We start from the raw sequence: 22221 nt of genomic DNA, 5'->3' as shown, positions 1-22221 counted from the left end.
AATCATTTTACCTTTGTTTACATATTTAAGAAGTTGTCTTGTTGGTGGAGACAGACAGGAAATCTGCATTCTGTCACCACCAAAAGTCCTCTTAGGGTTTTTGTTTTGTTTTGTTTTTTAAATAAAGAGACCAGCCACAGCTATATTAGTATAGAAAAAAATTCAAAGAAATTGGAGCTCAGCTAGAGGTGAAACATATAAAGTTAATTGCAATTAGAGACTGTAATATATAAAATAAGCTATTTTATGACTAATAGAGAGCAAAGAAATAAATTTCATTATTCTCTATACTTCTAAAGAATATTTGTTAAGATATTTTGAATTGGTAATATATATTAAATGTTCAAAGATCAAATCTGTAGAAAGATATATATAGTGATACTTTACGCCCACTTTTGCATCCCATTCTTGTCTCCCTCACCTCATTTGTTTATTAGTCTTTCTTCTTCTAATGTTCTAATACAAGCAAATATGTATATTTGTTTGTTTACAATACCCATATTCCCCAAAAATATAAGATGTAGGAAACTATGCATATGCTGTCAAGTGCTTTGCTTTTTTCATTTAGTACCATATCTTGGAGAACTTTCTTTTTCAGTATATGGGTATTTTCCGCATCCTTTTGTAGGTTGCATATGCACAGAACTACATACTTATAGTCCCCTATTAGCAGACACTTAGACAGTTGCCAGTCTTTTGCCATTACTAACATCCTTACTCAAGTGTTATTTTGTAGTTGTATAGGTTCTAAAGTTGGGAGTACTATTACTGTGCTAAAGGGTACATGCTTTTATAATTTGGATAGATGGTGCCTTGTTACCTTCTATAGTGGTTCTACCATTTTTCTTTTTCACCAGTAATTTTTAATGTGTCAAGATTTCCAGGTTGGTAATTTTCAGGTAGCTGCTGGTTGATAGCCAATAGTTAGCTGAAAAAAAAAAATCAAAAGAAAAATTATTATTATATCTTAGGTAAAATTTAATGATTTTCCTTTAATATAGACTTTTAAATGTTTTTCAAAGATTTCTTTTTTTTTTTTTTTTAAGATTTTATTTATTTATTCATGACAGACACAGAGAGAGAGGCAGAGACACAGGCAGAGGGAGAAGCAGGCTCCATGCAGGGAGCCTGATGTGGAACTCGATCCTGGAACTCCAGGATCATGCCCTGAGCCAAAGGCAGATGCTCAGCCACTGAGCCACCCAGGAGTCCCTAATATAGACATTTAAATATGCGTTAATTTGCTATTCATTTGTTTCAGGGCAAATGAGTTTCTTTGAGAATAATCCACTGACTGGAGTTCCATGATACTAAACTTCACTGTATTGATTTCAGTGTTTGACTTTTATATAGTGAGAACTTAGGGCACTCTGAGTTTCCTCATTCTTTTACAGATGTTCTGTTTATACCAAAATAGTTATTTTAGTTATTCGCCTTCATTGAATTTTCCTAAGCATTTGCCTTGGTTTTTATAGACATAGTCATGTTCTTATAACAGTCATGTTCTTATATTTTACTGGTTCATATAACATTTATTTACATCATATTATTTTAATATTAAATAACTGCTAAGCTAGAATTTTTGAATCAGGATTTCTTAATTGTTTTTGTTCACTAATGTGTCATTGTGCTTTTAATCTTCTGGCCATATTAAGTGCTCAGTAAATACTTATTGAATAGAAGAGAGGCAGGAAAGAGGAAGTGTGGGAGGAGACTAAACTAATTTTTGCTGTACACCCAGAACAATAGAGCAAAGGTTAGGTGAGGAGGAGGAAGTGGGGGCATAGCAGAGGTAATCTTATCGGCCAGCAATATTTAGCCTGCCATGGCAAGTACAATCATGTATTGGAAAATTAAGACTTAAGATTTTACAATTAAGAATTAAGATTTTCCCTGTGCATCATCATGGATATACCATATTCATATACCATTTTACTACTATTTACTTTATATTTTTCTTCAATTAATATTTAAACACTTCAGTAAATTTAATGAATAAGAATCATTTATATCTCCCTAAAAGGGATGCTTGCCATAAATAAAAACAATGGTAAAAATTAAATACAATGAGAACAAAACATTGCTATTAAATGCAAGTTAAGTGTGATCTTTGCAGAGAGCTCTAAGTGAAACAAGATTAGCAAGTGTTATGTGCCCCCCCAAATACATGAAAAAAAAAACAAAAAAAACAGAGAGAGAACCACAGAGCACAAGAACAAAGATAATGCAGAAAGGGTAAAATGTTAATAATAGGTGAATTTGAATAAAGGTTATGTAGGAGTTCTGTGTACTCTTATTCTTACAACTTTTTTTTTTTTTTTTAAGATTTTATTTACTTATTCATGAGAGACAGAGAGGGAGGGAGGTAGAGACAGAGGAAGGAGCAAGCGCCCCATGGAGCAGGGAGCCAGATACAGGACTCAATCCCAGGACGCTAAGAATCACAACCTGAGCTGAAGGCAGACACTTAACTGAGCCAACCAGGTGCCCCTATTCTTACAACTTTAATGTGAATTTGAAATAATCTCTAAAAAAGAAATTTAATATATACAATGGAATATTATTTAGCCATCAAAAAAGTCAAGTCTTGACATTTCCAGTGATGCGGGTGGAACTAGAGGTTATTATTTTAAGCAAAATAAGTCAATCAGAGAAAGACAGTTATATAATTTCACTCATATGTGGAATTTAAAAAAATAAACAGAGGAGCATAGAGGAAGGGAGGGAAAAATAAAATAAAATGTATTCAGAGAGGGAGACAAACCATAAGAGACTCTTAACCATAGGAAATAAATTTAGGAAAGGGGTAACAGGGTGGTGGGCATTAAGGAGGACACGTGATCTAATGAACACTGGGTGTTATATACAACTGATGAAGCACTAAATTCTACTTCTGAAACTAATAACACACTATATGTTAATTAATTGAATTTTAATTTTAAAATGCAAAAAATAAGTGATATACAGATAAAGTAAATTTGGATAACTAAAAAATAATCCTTGAATATCGGGGAATTGAAAAGGGAATAAAATTTTAATATTATTTATTTAATGTATCCATGTATCATCTAAAAACATTTCAGGTTGTTGGAGTCATTCCACTCCTCCAGAAATATTATGCTAGATGATCTCTAGGGTCCTTTCTGGTTCTTATGTTCAGTGTCAAAGTATACATTGTATTAAGGCAGCATAATTAAAGCTACATACACTCCCATTTCAGTATTTCAGTGAGTAACATTACGGAGGCTCAGAATGAGGTAAGGCTATTGTTAGGAAAGATAGCCTGAATGGGTTAAAGAGTAGAAGTAGCTTAGGAAGAAAACCCTGGACTGTTACAGTTGTGAGAAAGAAAAATATTAGGTCAGAAAGCTTTTGAGAGGGTTCAGAGAGTTTCTAACACACAAATTATTAAGTTTTTATTTCTTTCATCATACTGATCCTGCTATATTTGATTTCTGATAATAAGAGACTCTTAAGAAATTTAGGTATGGATATATTTTTGGAAAATAATACTACTTTATAGTAGAGAGCCATTTTTTTCTTATGGTTACCACTGTAGACTTATGGATTCTTACTTTATTCATTGACTTTTAATACTTCAGTATCACTATTTGCCGGGGTTGGGGGGACATCTCCAGGAACAAAGAATTTGGCTGGTACCATTTTCCCTCTCCTATCTCCTAGCTTAAGAACATGGCACTGTGTTGACACCCTCCACCTAACTTGCTAACAGTGTGCCCCACCCATGTGTTGCGCTGCAGACACACCACTTCAGCCAGGCCTCAGCTCAAGGTCTCCTCCCACCGCAGGTCAGCACAAACCTTGCTAACACCTGCCTGTCCTGCTGGCTTCTGTGGATACAACCCCTCCACTATCTTGGCCAGAGCCCATCTTAAGTTATGCCACAAACCTGGCAGTGTACAAGCAGCCTCCAGGGGCCAGCACCACTTCAAAGTCACTCCTGCCTCAGGGAGAGGGGAAATTAATCACACACATACCAGTCAGACTGTATCCCTAGCAGCAGGCTTGGAACAGAGAGCTGGTCTGACTGCAGGCCCCACCCACCAACAATGGCTTTTTAGGGGACAAAAGAGGGAAAGTGTCCTGAGGTTCAGTGCTACTACATTTCTGGCAAATGCCTGGTCTGACTCAACTCAAGCCTAAGGCATCCCCAGAGCAGCCCACCAACAGCACAAGAAAGAAACACTGCCCACAACAAAGAGAGCCATTGCAGACAGCTGGATCAAAGGAAAGAGTGGCTCAGCCACAACAGCAGGGCACACACAAGGCACATAGAAGACACCCCTGAAGCACCAAGTTCTGGTGAACTGGGACACTGCCCTGCACAGCATTATGAGACCTCCTCTTCATAAGGCTACTGCTTTCAAGAGCAAGAGATGTAGCTGACTTTCTTAACATATAGAAATAGGCATAGAGTTAAAATGAGAACAAAGAGGAATATGCCCCAAATGAAAGGACAGGACAGAATCACAGCAAGAGAACTAAGTGACACAAAGTAGTATGCTTGATAGAGAATTTAAAAGAGAAACCTACTGGACTTAAGACTCTTTGTTAAGAGTCTCTCAGTGAGACTCTTTACAAAGAGATTGAAAACATAAAAAAGAACCAGTCAGAAATAAAGAGCTCAATAACTGAAATTAGTAGTAGTAGACTAGTAGACTAGAGCAGAGTAGTAGACTAGTAGACTAGAGGAAGCAGAAGAATGCATCCGCAACCTGAAGGACGAAGTAATAGAAAGCAATCAAGCTAAGCAGGTAAGAGGGGGAAAAAATAATAGAAAATGAAAATAGACTTAGGGAACTCAGAAACACCATCAAGTGTAATAACATTCATGTTATAGGGATCTCAGAAGGAGGGGAGAGGGAAAAGGGAGCAGAGAATTTATTTGAAGAGAAAAGAGCTGGAAACTTAATCTGGGAAAGGAATCAAATCCAGGTCCAGGAGGCACAGAGAGCCCCTAACAAATTTAACCCAAAGATGTCCACACCAAGACATATAGTAATTAATATGGCAAAAATAGTGATAAAGAGAGATTTTTTAAAGCAGCAAAAGAAAATTGTAACATACAAGGGAAGCCCCAAAGATTATCAGCTGATTTTGCAGCAGAAATTTTTTAGATCAGGAGAATGTCATGATATATTTTAAATGCTGAAAAGAAAAAACTTGCAACCAAGAATACTCTATCCAGCAATGCTATCATTCAGAATAGGAGAGATTATGAATTTCCCAAACTAAAATTAAGGAATTCACAACCATTAAACCAGCCTTACAAGAAACGTTAAAGAGAATTCTTTGAGTGGAGAGGAAAGACAGTAAGTAGAAGAAAAGTGGAAGCACAAAAGCAGTAAAAATAAGTATATCTACAAAAATCAGTAAAGGGACTCACAAAATAAAAGGATATAAAATATGACGTCATATACCTAAAGCATCTTGAGGAAAGGGGTAAAGAATGGGTTCAAACATAAGTGACCATCAACTTAATATAGACTTTGATATGCAGGAGATCTTATATACAAACCAAATGATTAATGACAAATAAAAAACCAGTAATACGCAAAAAAATAAAGAGACAAGAATCGAAGTATGTCACTAAAGAAAACAAGCTAATCATGAGAGAAAAGAGCAAGAGAAGAAAGGAACAGAAAAGAACCACAAAACAGCCATTAAACAAGTGGCAAAATGGCAAAAAGTATATACCTATCAGTAATTATTTGAATGTAAATGGACTAGGGACGCCTGGGTGGCTCAGCAGTTGAGTGTCTGCCTTTGGCACAGGGCATGATCCTAGAGTCCCGGGATCAAGTCCCACATGGGTTTTCCTGCATGGAGCCTGCTTCTCCCTCTGCCTGTGCCTCTGCCTCTCTCTGTGTCTTTCATGAATAAATAAATAAAATCTTCTTTTAAAAAAAGAATGTAAATGGACTAAACACTCCAATCAAAAGACATAGGTTGATGGAATGATTAAAAAAAAACAAGACTCAACTACATGCTGCATACAAGAGACTCCTTTCAGGCCTAAAGAAATTGAAATTGAAAGTGCAATTGAAAGTGAGAGGATGCAAATTGAAAGTGAGAGGATGGAGAAGCATTTGTCATACAATGGATGTCAAAAGAAAGCCAAGGTAGCAATACTTATATCAGACAAAATAGAGTTTAAAACAAAGACTGTAACAAGACAAAGAAGGACACTATATAGTCATAAAGGGGACAATCCAGCAAGATACAACAGTTAATATATATGCACCTAACACAAGAGCACCCAAATACAAAGCAGTAAATAACAAAGGAACTAATTAATAGTCAAGTGGAGATCCCTGGGTGGCTCAATGGTTTAGCACCTGCCTTCAGCCCAGGGCATGATGCTGGAGTCCTGGGATCGAGTCCCATATCAGGCTCCCTGCATGGAGCTTGCTTCTCCCTCTGCCTGTGTCTCTGCGCCTCTCTCTCTCTCTCTCTCTCTCTCTCTCTATGTCTCTCATGAATAAATAAAATCTTTAAAAAAAACTAATAGTCAGGTGCACATGGAACATTCTCCAGAATAGATCACGTATCAGGACACAAGTCTAGTCTGAACAAATTTAAAAAGATTAAAGTCATTCATATATCTTTTCTGATTACAATGCTATGAAACTAGAAATCAACCACAAGAAAAAATCTGGAAAGAACACAAATCCACAGAGGTTAAGTAACATGCTATTAAAGAATGAATGGGTCAATCAGGAAATCAAAGAGGAAATTAAAAAATACATGGAGACAAATGAGAATGAAAACACAGTGGTCCAAAATCTTTGGATGCAGCAAAAACTGTTCTAAGGGGGAAGTTTATGACAATACAGGTCTACCTCAAGAAACAAGAAAAATCTCAAATAAACAACCTAACTTTATACCCAAAAGAGCTAGAAAAAGGACAAACAAAACCCAAAACTAGTAGAAGGAAGAAAATAATAAAGATTAGATGAGAAATAAACAAAATAGAAACTAAACAACAACAGAACAGATCAATGAAACCAGGACCTTATTCTTTACTTTGTTCTTTAAGATTTTATTTATTTATTCATGAGAGACACAGAGAGAGGCAGAGACATAGGCAGAGGGAGAAGCAGGCTCTTCGAGGGGAGCCCAATATGGGATTCAATCCTGAGACTCCGGGACCACTCCCTGAGCCAAAGGCAGATGCTCAACCACTGAACCACCCAGGCATCCCACAGGACCTGATTCTTTAAAAACATCAACAAAATTAAGAAAACTTTAGCCAGATGCATTAAAAAAAAAAAAAAGGACATAAATAAAATCAGACACAAAAAAGTGGAAATAACACTGACACTACAGTAAAAGGATTGTAAGAGATTATGAAAAATTATATGCCAACAAATTGGACAACTTCAAAGAAATGGATGAATTCCTAGAAACCTATAATCTCCCAAAACCAAATCAGAAAGAAATAGATGATTTGAAAATAGATGTATTACCAGCAATGAGATTGAATTGGTAATCAAAAAACTCCCCCCCAAAAAAACAGCTTCACAGGTGGATTCTGTCTAACATTTAAAGAAGAGTTAAGATAAGATCTATGCTTTCAAAATATTCCAAAACATAGAAAAGGAAGGAAAGCTTCTAAATTCATTCCATGAGGCCAGCATTACTTTGATCCCAAAACCAGTTAAAGACACTGCAAAAGAGAACTACAAATCAGTCTCAGTGATGAACATAGATATAAAAATGCTCAACAGAATATTAGGAAACCAAATCCCAACAGTACATTAAAAAAAAAAATCATTCACTATGATCGAGTAGGATTTATTCCCAGGATGCCAGCATAGTTCACTATTGGCAACTCAATCAATGTGATACATCATACCAAGAGAAAGGATAAAAAAATATAATCATTTCAATAGACGCAGAAAAAAGCATTTGACAAAGTACAATATCCATTCATGAGAAAACCCCCCAACTAAGTAGGTTTAGAGGGAACATACCTCAACATAATAATGGACATATATGAAAAGCCCACAGCTAACATCATACTCAGTGGTGAAAAACTGAGTTTTTCCCCTAAGGTTGAGAACAAGGCAAGGATGTCTACTATTACTACTTTTATTCAACATAGTACTAGAAGTCCTAGTCACAGCAGTTAGCCAACAAAAAGAAATAAAAGGCATCCAGGTTGGTAAGAAAGAAGTAAAACTTTCAATATTTGCAGATGACATAATATTATATATAGAAGACCCTAGATACTTCATCAAAAGCTACTAGAACTGATAAATGAATTCTGTAGGTGTCACAATTCCAGATTTCAAGATATACTACAAAGCTGTAGTAATCAAAACACTATCATGTTGGCACAAAAACAAATACATAGATCAATAGAACAGAATAGAGAGTCCAGAAAGAAACCCACAATTATAGGTCAGTTGATCTCTAACAAAGGAGGCAAGAATATACAATGGGAGAGACAGTTTCTTCAACAAATGATGTTGGGAAAACTAGACAGCCACATGCAAAAGAATGAAACTGGACCACTTTCTTACATGCACAAAAATAAACTCAAAAGGGATGAAGAATCTAAATGTGAGACCTGAAACCATACAACTCCTAGTAGAGAGTACAGGTAGTAATTTTTCTTTCATAGCAACATTTTTCTATATCTGACTCCTAAAGGCAAGGAAAACAAAAGCAAAAATAAACTCCTAGGACTACATCAAAATATAAAGCTTCTGCATAGCAAAGGAAACAACAAAACTAAAGATAACCTACTGACTGGGAAAAGACACTTGCAAATGACATGTTCAATAATGGGTTTGATTCCAAAATATGTAAAGAAGTTATACGGTTCAACTCTCAAAAAACAAATAATCCAAATAAAATGGGCAGAAGATGTGAATAGGTATTTCTCCAAAGAAGACATATAGATGGCCAACAGACATAAAAAGATGCTTACCATCATTAATCATCGGGGAAATACAAATCAAAACTGCAATGAGGTATCGCCTCACACTTTTCAGAATGGCTAAAATAAACACAAGAAACAATAGGTGTTGGTGAGGATGTGGAGATAAAGGAACCCTCTTGCACAACTGTTGGTGGGAATGCAAACTGGTGTAGTCACTGTGGAAAACAGTATGGAGGCTTCTTAAAAAATTAAAAACAGAATTACCTTATGATCCAGTAATCCCACTACAGGGTATTTACTCAAAGAATATGAAACATTAATTCAAGAAAGATATATGCTTCCCTATGTTTACTGCAAACGTAGGCAGAGGGAGACGCAGGCTCCCTGTCGGGAGCCTGATGTGGACTCAATCCCAGGACCCCGGGATCAGGACCTGAGCCAAAGGCAGACACTCAACTACTGAGCCGCCCAGGCATCCCATCTTACTTGGTTTTTGTTTGTTTGTTTGCTATGTTTTGTCGTCTTACTCATTTCTACAAATCAGCCTCTACTTCCAATCCATAAATTCAAAACTTACGGTTTTGGTGTCTAGGGTAATATTTAGATAATCAGATAAATTATTTCCCAAGGATATGCTGATAGGAAAGAACTAGATTTGCTCTGAGATACACTTTAAAAAAAAAAAAAAAAAAAAAAAAACTCTTGCACCTTTGGATACAAAATTGCCTACTTTTGTTGTCTAACACAGTGGTAGTTACCGTAGTAACTAATGAAGGAAAATACCATAAAGATTTTTGAGGTATTGATAAACTTCTTTTACATAGAAGACCTTCTCTTTATATTTGTAGTCTCCTTTAATGACTAGAGTACAAAGCTATTATTTTGGCCATCTCCTCTCTTATTGATTACACATTTGGTAGACAATATATTCAGTTGTTGATAGTATTTTGAAATCCACCTCTATCTGTATGTGTCCTACATGTAGTGTAGTTTAAAATCTGCTCTGCGTTCCTCAGTTTTAAATGGTCATTTCTATTGTTTTATTATATATTTTCTGAAAATTACCTTTTTTTTTTTTTTTTTAGGAAATCTCTTGTCAGAAGAACTTTTGTTTTTCAAAAGGCAATTGCCTTGGAAAAATTCACTTTACTTGACTTTGAAAATGGAGAACTGACACTTTTAATGTTTAAAATATCTAAAGTATAACCATTGCTATAAAAGGTGTTCATGTATCTAAAGCCTAGAGGATAATATTCAGAGAAGAAAACAAGAATTAATTCTTTTTTCTTTCTCTAAATTTTTTTTAATAACTTGTGTACACTTTTTTCCGTTTAAAAGAAAAGATGTTATCAGGTCCCTGCCTATTTAACTTTAGAGAAAACTTAGTTTGGTTTATTGTATAGACATGTAATCAGTGTAGCACTTTTATTCATTCCACAAATACTTATGAGGTCTTGATGATTTTTAGTCTTTTTTTAAGGAAATATTAATTAGTGTTAACATCTCTACCAATTTATTATAATACTTGGAGTTCTTGATCATAAAGAAGAACAAGGCCTTGCTTCAAAACAACTGGAATACTCTCCAGTAAGCATAATATTTTCTTGTTGGACTTACATACATCTTAATATTTACTGCATTATTCTATGAATTTAAGTTTTGAGAGGAAACTTTATTATTATGATATCCATTTTTTTAACAGTGACATTACCATACAAGATAGTGAACTGGATCAGAAGAATTACAAATGGATTTACTCTCTAAGAAAATGAATTAATTGAAATGTAACTTCAAGTATTATAATTTTTTCAACGAAAATTCCTTTGCAAAGAAAATATATAATGCAAAATTTTGAAATTATGATTTTCTGTGGGTTTTTTTGGGTAATTCTGAAACAAGGCTACACTTTTAGCAAACATTACTTTTCCATGAGGTCTTACCATTACCACTTTTACCTGTGGCATGTGAATATGGTCTACTCTTGAGTTGCATGCTTGATTCCAGATGTCTTCACATAACTGTTTGGAAAGACTATACTTGTATCTGTAGGAAACAGTGTCATCGGTGGGTCAGCTTTGAACATTTTTTTGAAATAGCACACAGATTTTTCTAGACAGGGATAGAAAAATGAGAAGTCTTGGCTGGAGGAAGCCATCCCTTGGGACTGGGCATCTCCACTAGAAACTGCACTCCTGGACAGAAAAGTGATATCAAGTATTTTCCAATTTTTTTTACCAAGTATTAATCTATCATTCTTATTTGAGAACTGAGTCTGGAAACCAATTTATAGAGATAATTGAGACCATTTGCCAAGAACTTCTTTATGTGTCCCCATCTTTAACTAAACATTGCCATGCCATAATTTAAATGCTCCTTTACTCTTAGAGACAGAAATGTTCCCCTTAAAGTGAATTGCTCCATGGAGTTTCTCTATCTCATCTCAGTTTTTAAAATGTGCAACTCTCTAGTTCCTCCTGACTGTACAACTTTATTAATAAATTGAACCTACAAAAGTCGCTAATGATTATCGAACAAAATTTAATGGCTTCTTAAGGGTTCTTATTTTCTCAAATTCACAAATTTGATCCTGCTGACTACCCACATCTTGAATCTCTGTACTCCAGTAGCTCCAATGATACAACACTCTTCCCTTCTGTTAACTGTTTGCCCACTACTACATTTTTATTTCAGTTGAATTCAGTAGTTACAGTATGGCATAAGAATTGGACAAAAATCTGACTCCAGTCAGGCACCTAGTTTTGTTTTTAATTCAAGATGTATCTCAATGTCATTACTGTTTTTCAGTCCCATTGCTTCTTTCTTTGGATTACTAGAGTTATCTATTAACCAGTTTCTCTGCCTCTTAACTTGTTTCTCTGCCTCCAGTCCCTTTCCTCTGTTTAATCTTTGTTCTACTTCACAGTTCTTTTCCTAAAGGAATATATTTAACCAGGTCATTATGATGCTTTACCAGACTACCATACTGCTGAGGAACCTACAGTGGCTCCCTGTTTTTGCCTCAAGTCCAGCTCTTCATTCTGACCTTTTTTTATTTTGCAAAAGTTGGGCCTTTCACCGTTATTTTCTGTTTTCATGGAACATAACTTTACCCATTTATTCTGACAATTAAGGCTTCTAGTGTCATGTATTCTGCACATGCCAAGTTCATTATTTCCTCCAGGCTTTTGCTTCTTTTGTCTCTTTTCCACTTCTCTAACATCATTCTCATTACTTTTTCTCAGCTGTTTTTGTCTTAACAACCTTTTACTTAAAAAATTAAAAAAAAAAAAAAACTAATTTGGCTTTTACCAATATCTTTTTCTCTAGCTTACTTCTCTTCAGTACCACTTAGTTTAGTTCTTGATTTTTTTCCCACGAGTTTATTCTTTTCCATATTTTTTCTAACCATCTAATAACTTCTAGGTATTTTGAGGTCAAAGAGATGAAACTCTGGGTCAGGTAATAGATATTCCACAAATATATGACCATTGAGTGAAAGAAACAAATCAAATATTCAAATCTTCTTAGTTTTCTCTAAAAAAATTGAAAACAATTTCTGAGTAGAAACAGTTTTTTAAAAATGATAACATCACAGTTTTATCATATCAACTTACATGAGTTTTAAAATTTTCACATCAGCAGGGGGCACTCAAACCAAAGTTCATTCTGCTATCTTATGAAAGATTAAAATTTATCTCTGTAACAGTTTATTCTACTTAAAGACCAGTTATGTTTTATAGTCTGTTTATAAATAAATTTTAGAGTTGTTCAGTAGGTAATTTTTTAGAATTGTATTTTTTTTAATCCATAGAAGATAAATCGTGTTTTTGTTGGAAAAAAAATGGGAAAATGTGTTTTAGAACATGAAATGCTTTATTTGGTGCTTTTGTTGGGTGGCTAGTTTACATAGAAATTTGTTTTCCCTGCTTCAGAAACAGTATTTCAATTAAATTAACACATCAGTAAACTGTGTTTCATTCAATAAAATATTAGCTTTTATAAAATAGTACTTATATTTTACCCCATGAACTTGAGAAAAATGAGCTTTTATTAGAGGCTGTAGTTTAACACTGACTAAAACCTACTTTGGCAAATTCTAAAAGTTTCATTGAATTTTTCTTCCTGAGCCTTTCTTCTGGCAGACTGCAAACAACTAGTGTTATGTGTTTACAGATGTGCTCATTTTCAACTCCTCCTCTCGGAGGTTAACCTAGTACTTATTAAGGGAGAAACACAGTTTATAATAAACAGTGTTTAACATATACTGATGGTATTACTGTATTTCCTGTTTTGTGTTCACAATAAGAAGATTCTGAAAAACTGCCTTTGTATAAATACTTCACTGACATTCCAGACAAGTATAATCTTGTCTGCTGGTAGGCAGGAAAGAGTGATGTCCTGGAATGCTGTTACAGAAGGAAATCTCTTTGTGTTCCACAAATGATACCCCTAAACCTTTTAAGAATATAATTTAAAAATGACAACTCTATATTTGCTTTTCCTTCCGTTTATTAACTTTACATGCATTTACTTCAGAAATTCAATTAGTTTAAAAAAAAATTCCATTATGTCTGAGAAAGAAGCATCTTCCTGGTGGTTTGCTAGAAATTTGTTGGTAGACATGTCAGAGAGTCAACATAAAAACCCATTTAGTAAGTCATTACTAGTTTTTGTTCTTTTAGATTAAAACTATTTTTGATATTTGAATGAGGCTTTTGTGAACTCTCTGCAGGCTTAAAAGGTGCAGAGTTTCCTAATCCCTTCCAAAATTTCCAATGAGGAAATAATTTGAAGATTGTTTTTAGAACACAGATTATTTTTTTCAAAAGTTAGATTTGGAATTTTTATGTTATTATTTAATGTGATTCGTTAAGATATATCAAAATCAGTTAATATTCTAATGAATAGATTTTCTTGGTATTTAATTATGATAGCCAAAATTAAAATTTAATTTTAGTACAATTTAATGTTTCTTTTCAGTGACTGAAAAAAAATAGTTGTGATTTAAACCCCTAACTTATTGCCAAAGCAGATTCATAAACTACACCTGTGTCTAATTTCTGGGTTGGTGGTTCTTTTTGTTCTGTCTTATTACTTCTACCATTAATATGGGAGGTAACCTAACTACTCACATTGATTCTCTACTTCAGTCCTCACTCTGTCTAAAACCCAGCAAATTAAGAATCATCTGTAGAATTTCCAAATACAAGGTTAAAATACTTGATCACTTTCAAAGTGCAAAAAAAAAAAATGCTTTTTATGATCAGATAGTTCTTATTTATGTAAAGTCATATGTTACACTTTTTAAAAAAATATTTGCTTAAGAATATTGTGACATTATTCTTTGTATGGGTCCCTTCTCATAAATCTGCTGTATTGAATTCTGAAATACTAAAGCTCTTCATCTTCAATTAAAGGGAGTAGCTTAACAGAGCCATTAACTGATATGGTGGTTCTTTTAATGGTGTCAGAAACTCATATTCTTTCTATCTTGCTCTAGTACCATTCCTTAGCCACGTTTAAAAATCTCACTACTGCCTCAGTTGGATTCTCATTCAGGTGAACAGGAATCAAGAGGTGAGGAAATAGTGAAGTTACTCTTCACTTTAAAGACATCACCCATAAATTGCATGTTTTCATTTACATCCCATTGGCTGATCTTAGCTACATGACCATATTCAGGTACCAGAGAAGCAGCAAAATATATATGTTCTCTATTTTGAGAGAGCTGGCTGAGCATACCGCTTAAATTAAGAGGTTTTATTACTAAAGGAAAAAGGAAAAACTAGCAGTCTCAGTCATTATCTGTTGTTTTGTTCACTTGCATTGTCCACTTCTTTTTCAAAATTCTCTCTGGCTTTGTTTTCCATGACACAACAGTCTCCTGGTTTCTCTTCTATTTCTGCCCCTCTTCTGCTTAATCATGAAATGTTGCAGTTCATCAAGGCTGAGTGCTAGGACCCCACTTCTTTGTTCCTTGTGTGCAGTCTCAACTGCATCTATGGCTTTAGGTATCAGGTGATTGCAGTTGATTTAGCTAACTTTCACTCTGACCTCTTCCATGAACTGCCTACTTAGATATCTCAAAGACATTTCAATTCAACATATCCTAAATCTTAGTCTTCCTCTATGTATTTTACTCAATAAATCTTAACTTTATGAGGTAAATACAATTACTGATAACTGATCCTATAGATGAGAAACTGAGATACAGAGAGGTTAAGAAACTTGACCAAGTCACAGAGCTACTAACTGGTACATAGTCTGTGAGGTTTTGACAAATGTGCAGAATTGTGTAAGTGCCACCAGAATCACAATACAAAGCAATTTATTCACTCCAAAATTTCCTTCATGCTACCCCTTTGTAGTTAAGCCTCTTTCCTCTACTAACGGCTGGCCACTAGTAATTTATCCCTCTAGTTGCCATTTCCCAAATGTTATATAAGTGGAACCATGCACTACATGCCTTTTAAGTATGGTTTCTTTTACTTAACATATTTTTAAGATTAGTCTCTGTTGTTGTGTATATCAGTAGTTCCTTTTCTATTGCTGGGTCATATTCCACTGTATGGATGTACTACAATTTGCTTTTCCATACACCCATTCAAGGACATTTTAGATTGTTTTCAGTTTTTTTGTGAATAATGCTACAGTAAACATTAGCAGGCAAGTTTTTGTGTGAACACAAGTTTTCATATCTCTAGGATAATTACTAAGAGTGGAACTACTGAGTCATAGAGTATCTAACTGTATGTATAACTTTATTGGTTTCCAGATGTCAGAACTTTATTGCCCCACCAGCATTATATGAGTTCCAGGTGTTCTGCATTCTTGCTAGCACTTTGCAGTGGCAATTAAAAACAAACAAACAAGCAAGACAACTTAAACATTATAATAGGTGTGTAGTTACCTTATTTAAATTTGCATTTCTCTAATGAGTGATGACATTGGACATCTTTTCATGTGCCATTTTTCATTAGAATATTTTCTTTGGAGAAATGTTTCAAAGTCTTTTGAGCAATTTTTACTTTTTAAAAAATTTTTATTTATTTATGATAGTCACAGAGAGAGAGAGAGAGAGGCAGAGACACAGGCAGAGGAAGAAGCAGGCTCCATGCCCCGGGAGCCCGACGTGGGATTCGATCCTGGGTCTCCAGGATCGCGCCCTGGGCCAAAGGCAGGCGCCAAACCACTGCGCCACCCAGGGATCCCCAATTTTTACTTTTTTAATTCAGCTGTTTGTTTTCTAGCTTTTATTCTTTATAATCTGATTACAAATCCTTTGTCAGGTACGCAAGTATTTTCTCGTGTGTAGCTTGTCTTTTCTTTCTCTTAACAGTGTATCTCACAGAGGAAAAGTTTTGGATATTGAAAAAGCCCAATTTTCTTTTCTTTTCTTTTCTTTTTTATCAACTCTTTGCTTAACCTAAGGTCATGAATAATTTTTTAAGTTTTTTGTTGTTATAAGAAGCACATAACATAGAATTTACTATCTTAACCATTTCTAAGTGTACCATTCAGTAATGTTACGTATATTCACATTGTTGTGCGGACAATCACCAGAACCTTTTCATCTTGCAAAAGTTTAACTCTATACTCATCAATCAGCAACTCTCTCTTGCCCCCTCCACCTAACCCCTGGGAGCCACCATTCTAAGATTCTATGAATTTGACTACTCTAGATACTTCAGATAAGTGGAAGTATGTGTCTTTTCATGACTGGTTTATTTCACTGCATAATGTTTTCATGTCATCCATGTTGTATTTTATATCAGAATTTCTTTCCTAAGACTAAGTAGTATTCTGTTGTATGTATATAGTACATTTTGCTTATCTATTACTTGTCAGTGGACACTTGCGTTGCTTCCATCCCTTGGTTATTGTGAGTAGTGCTGCTGTGAACATGAGTGTGCAAATATCTCTTTGAGATCCTGTGTTCAGTTATTTTGGATATATTCCCAGAAGTGGGATTGGTGAATTATATGGTAATTTAATTTTAACTTTTTGAGGTACTACTATACTGTTTTCTATAGGGCCTGTACCATTTTACATTCTTACCAACACTGCGCAAGGTTTCTAGTTTTTCCCCATTCTTGCTAACAATTGTTTTTTTTCTTTTTCTTTATTTTTAGATAACCATCCTAATAGGTGTGAGGTGGTACCTCCTTGTGATTTTGATTTGCATTTCCCTAATAATTAGTGATGTTGAACATCTTTTCATGTTTATTAGCCTTTTATAAATCATCTCTAGAGAAATATCTATTCAAGTCTTTTGTCCATTTTTTAATTTTTTAATTGAGTTATAGAAGTCCTTTATATATTCTAGATATTAGCCCCTTATCAGATATATGATTTACAAATATTTTCTGCCATTCTGTAGGTTGCCTTTTTTATTGTGTTGATTAATGAAAGTTTTTCATTTTAATTCAATTTAATTCACATTTGTCTAGTTTTACTTTGTTGACTATTCTTTTGTTGTCATACTGGGAAACACTTGCCAAATCCAGTATCATTGATGGCTTTCCCTTTTGTTTTCTTCTGAGAGTTATATAGTTTGGGACTTTATGTTTATTTATGTCTTTGATCCTTTTTGAGTTAATTTGTTTATAAGTTAAGGTTATAACTTCTTTCTTTTACATGTGATATCTAGTTTTCCCAGCACCATTTGTGGAAGAGATTCCTCTGGGGTTTTTTTGTAAAAGTTTTACATTTCACATTAGATCTATAATCCAGTTTTGAATCTAGTGTGAATTAAAAGTAAAGATCCATGTTTGCATATGGATGTAAAATTGTTCAGCATTTAGCTTATGTATTAAATTTTTTAAGCTTATTATTTAAATGAATGTTATCCTGTTTTCAAATTGAGATCCATTTCTTCTCAGCCATAGCAAAGGAATAGGTTTCCAGGATGAAACAAATAATTTAAAATATTGTGCCCAATAGGGATAGGGCTGAAGTTGGAGAACTCACATTCTCCCTTCTTTTCAGTTCACACAAAGCATAAAACAAGGTAATTTGCCTGTTTGTTGCCATCAAGACACGTCAGATTTGTATGTCAAAATAATAGCCTCACTCTGTCAGCCCCGTGTTGAGTACTCTCCAGAATACTGTGGTAAATCACAGGTGGATTGTTCAGGTGCTCAAAGAGCCCCCAGGAGTAGGCAAATAATCAACTGACAGGTTATTGCTGGATCAAGGAATTTACCCTTTTCTTTGGCATATCATAGCTCATGAAGGCTAACTTTCGGTAACTGTTTCAGGAAAAGAAAAACTGTAGTATATTTTCTTTCTTCCCTCCAGTCCCTGTTACACAAAGCAAACAAACTTGTTTACAGAACATCCAGCATTTAGTTGAGTAAATGACGAGTAGGAAATTAAGCTGTTAATACAGGAGGATGACTAAGTGAGGAAATCCGTCTTTTGTCAACTACTCTTATATTATTATTATTATTAAAATAGAATCTGCTTTCAGTTTCAGTGGTTGGGAGTGTTAGATGTACATGGTTTAATGGATTTTGTACTTAAAATTCTGGTTTCTCTCTTTTACTTACAATCCAACATCATAATAGAAAATAAGGCAAATAGTCTTCTAAATGATTGATATAGAATGATGGCTTAGGCTTAGTTATTGAGTCAAAGCTCCACACCTGTTTTGTGTCATAACAACTTCCTCAGAGGATGAGTTTTAAAAAAAAATACCATTCTTTCTTGGAATGCCAGAGGCATTATAAATCTCCAAATTGAAAAATGCTGAATTAAATTAGATTCTTATTTAAATCTGCTGAAAATTAACTCTTTGGGTACTTTCTGGCTTTTAAAATGGATTGCTGATTGTCACATTGCTTTATATGTATTTACTTTTTTATAAACCTTGGTAAGATACTAATCTTGATCTTCATGGTGATATGGAGAATAATCTTAAAATTATATACATGCTTCCCCTAAAATGAAGTTTACTAAAAACAAATTTAAAATATAATAATTCACCAAAGTAAATGCATATAGGATGAAAAATATTTTACTTGTTTGGTGGTACATGGAAATTTGAGCTCGTGTTTAATATAACAACATTATCATGAACCTATTAAAAAATGCTCATGGCATTTTAGACTGCATTAATTATAGCATCCAGATTGCATAAACTAATAGTTTTGCGGTATTTTGTCCTGGCCGGATCACATCTAGAATATAATATACAATTTTGGGATCTCATGGTTTGTAAATAATTTTAGATATGACAGGTATAGACCTGAGTATATTTTTAATTAGGAGAAAAGAAGAATAGATGCAGATACAGGTATTGCTTTCATATATTTAAAAGCCCATCCTCTAGAAGAGACAATTTAAAAGATTGTGGTAAAAGAAATGGAATAACTTTTTTTTTTAAAGATTTTATTTATTTATGCATGAGAGACAGAGAGAGAGGCAGAGACATAGGTAGAGGAAGAGGCAGGCTCCCTGCAGGGATCCCGATGTAAGACTCGATTCCAGGACCCTGGGATCACAACCTGAGCCAAAGGTAGATGCTCAACCACTGAGCCACACCCAAATGCCCCAAATGGAATAACTTGTCAATGAACTACAGTTTTTCACTTAGTCAACTTGCTTGTTCTGAGGCCTTGATCTCCCTGTTACTCCAATTGTTTTTTAAAAATAATTAATTGTGCTATAATTTCTGTGCAATTAATTTTTGAATTAATTGTGCTATTAATTTCTGCTATATTGATTAGAAGTTGGAAAAGAAATACTGATCTCTTCAATTTTAAATTGAATTGGCAAGCATAAAATTGTTTCATTTAGCACATATGTGAGTATTTGCAAATTTGGGTTTTGAATTTTGAAAATAAGAAAACTACATTTGGCTGGCCCTATGAACTTTCCAAATATTTTTGCTCTTATATTTCTTCCTCTTTTTAAAAATAATTCAAAGTATTTATCAAAAAGAAAAAGAAAACATTGAATTTTGGTCCAGGTCCTATAAATTCAGTCTGAAGTTAGAGGTAGGAATAAGAATGAATAATACAGGTCCTCTGTTTAACATGTGAACCCCACTTACCCTGCCATATGTGAAAGTTGGACATAAGGAACTTAATAGCACGGTCTAAGGACTTGATACTTTATTTATAGCAAACATGGCCTTCCTCACAAGGAGGGGGCGGGGGCATGTATTTTGAAGATCATTCCTTGGCAGGATTGTCCTTTGAATAGACAGGCTTTTCCCATCATGAGAAAACATCATGACATTCTTCTTTCCTTTGTGTTATATATATTTAAGAGAGCAAACAGGGGTGACTGGGTGGCTCAGTGGTTGAGCATCTGCCTTCGGCTCAGGTCATGATCCCAGGGTCCAGGAATCAAGTACCGCATCAGGCTCTCCAGAGTGAGCCTGTTTCTCCCTCTTCCTATGTCTCTGCCTCTCCCTCGGCCTCTCATGAATAAATAAATAAACTCTTAAGAAAAAAGAAAAGAGAGAGAGAGCAGACAGTGAATAGGGGTATTATGTTTGCAGAATTCAGCAAGAGAGGTTGGCTGTTTAGCATTAAATATCTATATTACTGTAATTTTTCATTGTGTTTAGATACTAACACTGAGCAGCATGCAGAAAATACTTTTTACTTTGAGTTGCTCATTTGTGGAACATAGGAGTTAATGAATGTATATATGCATGCATCTATATATGTATGCATGCATGCATCTTTGGTTAGTGCATTAAGTGCAGTAATCACTTTATCCATGGCTAGTCTAGAATAGTTCGTGGCACTCTTAAATCTTGGTGGACCTTTTTCATGTAAATAAATATGTTCAATTTAGATAATATCGGATAGATGTTAGCATTTGAATAAAGCAAATATATTGTTATTTTAAAATTATATAAATGAGTCATTTTATTTCATCTTTAGATTATGATTTTTCTAAGGAATATATATTATATATATACTGATTATAGATGTGATATCAATTATGTATGTCAGTTATATATATGTCAATATATAATGTATCAATATATATTTTATATAGATAGATTTCACTTGCATTTAAATTTTTATGTAGATATGTTAACTTTGGCAGTCTACATAAACATTACTCCGTTCTTGTGGTCATTAATTTGGAAGGATGGTAGTTCTTAATAGATAACCTCTCAGTATTAACCTCCTAAGAACTAAAAAAAAAAAAAAAAAAAAAAAAAAAACTAAGAGCAGTTTTTGTTTTTGTTTTTTAAGATTTTATTTATGTATTCATGAGAGACACACAGAGAGAGAGGCAGAGACACAGGCAGAGGGAGAAGCAGGCTCTGTGCAGGGAGCCCAATGTGGGACTCCATCCCAGGACTCCAGATCACGCCCTGGGCCAAATGCAGATGCTCAACTGCTGAGCTACCCAGGCATCCCTAAGAGAAGTTTTAAAAGTACTTTTTACATGATACAGAATGGCATAGCTACTTTTTCTTTGTTTTTCCCATAAAATAATCTACAGTATAAATAGGTCTTAAATCATTTGAAGCTGAATTTGAATTCTGTTTTGGCCTTTACTGAGTAATATGAGGTACTATTTGCTCATCTGTAAAATAGGAATACATTTTTCCAGAAATGTTAGAGGATTATATGAGGTAACTTCTATGAAGCATTTAGCATAGAGCCTTTTACAAAGTGAGCCCTGGAGACAAAATAGTTACTGTTTTTTTCAGGGGGAGAGATTAAAATATCATGGATATATACCTGGCTTTAGCACTTAAAATTTTAAATTGTTATGCCTTCAGTTGTCTTATTTTTCTCTTTGAATTCTAATCTTGAAAAATTTCTTCCTAATATATCAACAATTTCTCATTAGTCATCACTATTAAATGAATTGTACATTAAGTATGCCTTTGGGAAGCTTGATGACATCTCCTTTTTTCTCTCATGTTGTGATGGTTCATGCATGTCATATCTATGCCCCTTTCTTGCGTCCTTCTGCACAAAAGTTTCTGAGTTCTCAAGGAATCTGCAGTGGTTATATTTTATATGGTCTTCATCCACTATCAAGAAACCAGCTTCTTAGAGGCTTTTCTGTTTTTTTGGCAAATTCTTAACTAGATTGTTCTGATTACCTAAACTTGAAGACTAACCTTTTTGTATTTTTTAAGTGGCCTGGATTGAGATGTGTCTGTTTATAGCTGAGTAGGCTGTTAAGTGTTAAGCTAGAAACAAGAAGACTGATGATTGAAGCACGCTGTCATTCATTGTATACCCACTACATTATTTTCTCTGAGGTTCCTTTTAGCCTATCTGTGGCTCAGTATTGACCCAGCAAATTTCCTTTTCCCTTATTCC

The 22221-nt window shown here is 34.3% G+C and overlaps 1 protein-coding gene and 1 long non-coding RNA gene across 7 annotated transcripts in view; one reads left to right on the top strand and one right to left on the bottom strand.

Moving 5' to 3' along the window:
* Positions 1-22221, top strand: part of SPATA5 (spermatogenesis associated 5) — a 351116-nt gene that overhangs the window by 139600 nt on the left and 189295 nt on the right. The window contains exon 15 of one of the 6 annotated variants that reach the window (XM_025420550.3): positions 9997-10606. The exons of the other annotated variants lie outside the window; for them this stretch is intronic. Coding sequence (XP_025276335.1) covers positions 9997-10065 — 69 coding nt within the window. The 3' untranslated portion in view covers positions 10066-10606. Of the gene's footprint in view, positions 1-9996; positions 10607-22221 lie in introns of those variants that run through there. 6 annotated transcript variants of the gene reach the window in all.
* The window catches only part of LOC112642754 (uncharacterized), a 61561-nt gene continuing 39896 nt past the window's right edge, over positions 557-22221 (bottom strand). The window contains exon 4 of the long non-coding RNA XR_004806925.2: positions 557-928. This is a non-coding gene — a long non-coding RNA (uncharacterized LOC112642754). The remainder of the gene's footprint in view (positions 929-22221) is intronic.

Source organism: Canis lupus, chromosome 19 (assembly GCF_003254725.2).
Source record: "Canis lupus dingo isolate Sandy chromosome 19, ASM325472v2, whole genome shotgun sequence".
Classification (NCBI taxonomy): domain Eukaryota; kingdom Metazoa; phylum Chordata; class Mammalia; order Carnivora; family Canidae; genus Canis; species Canis lupus.
Note: the sequence above shows the minus strand (reverse complement) of the source record. Positions and strands in the feature narration are given on the sequence as shown.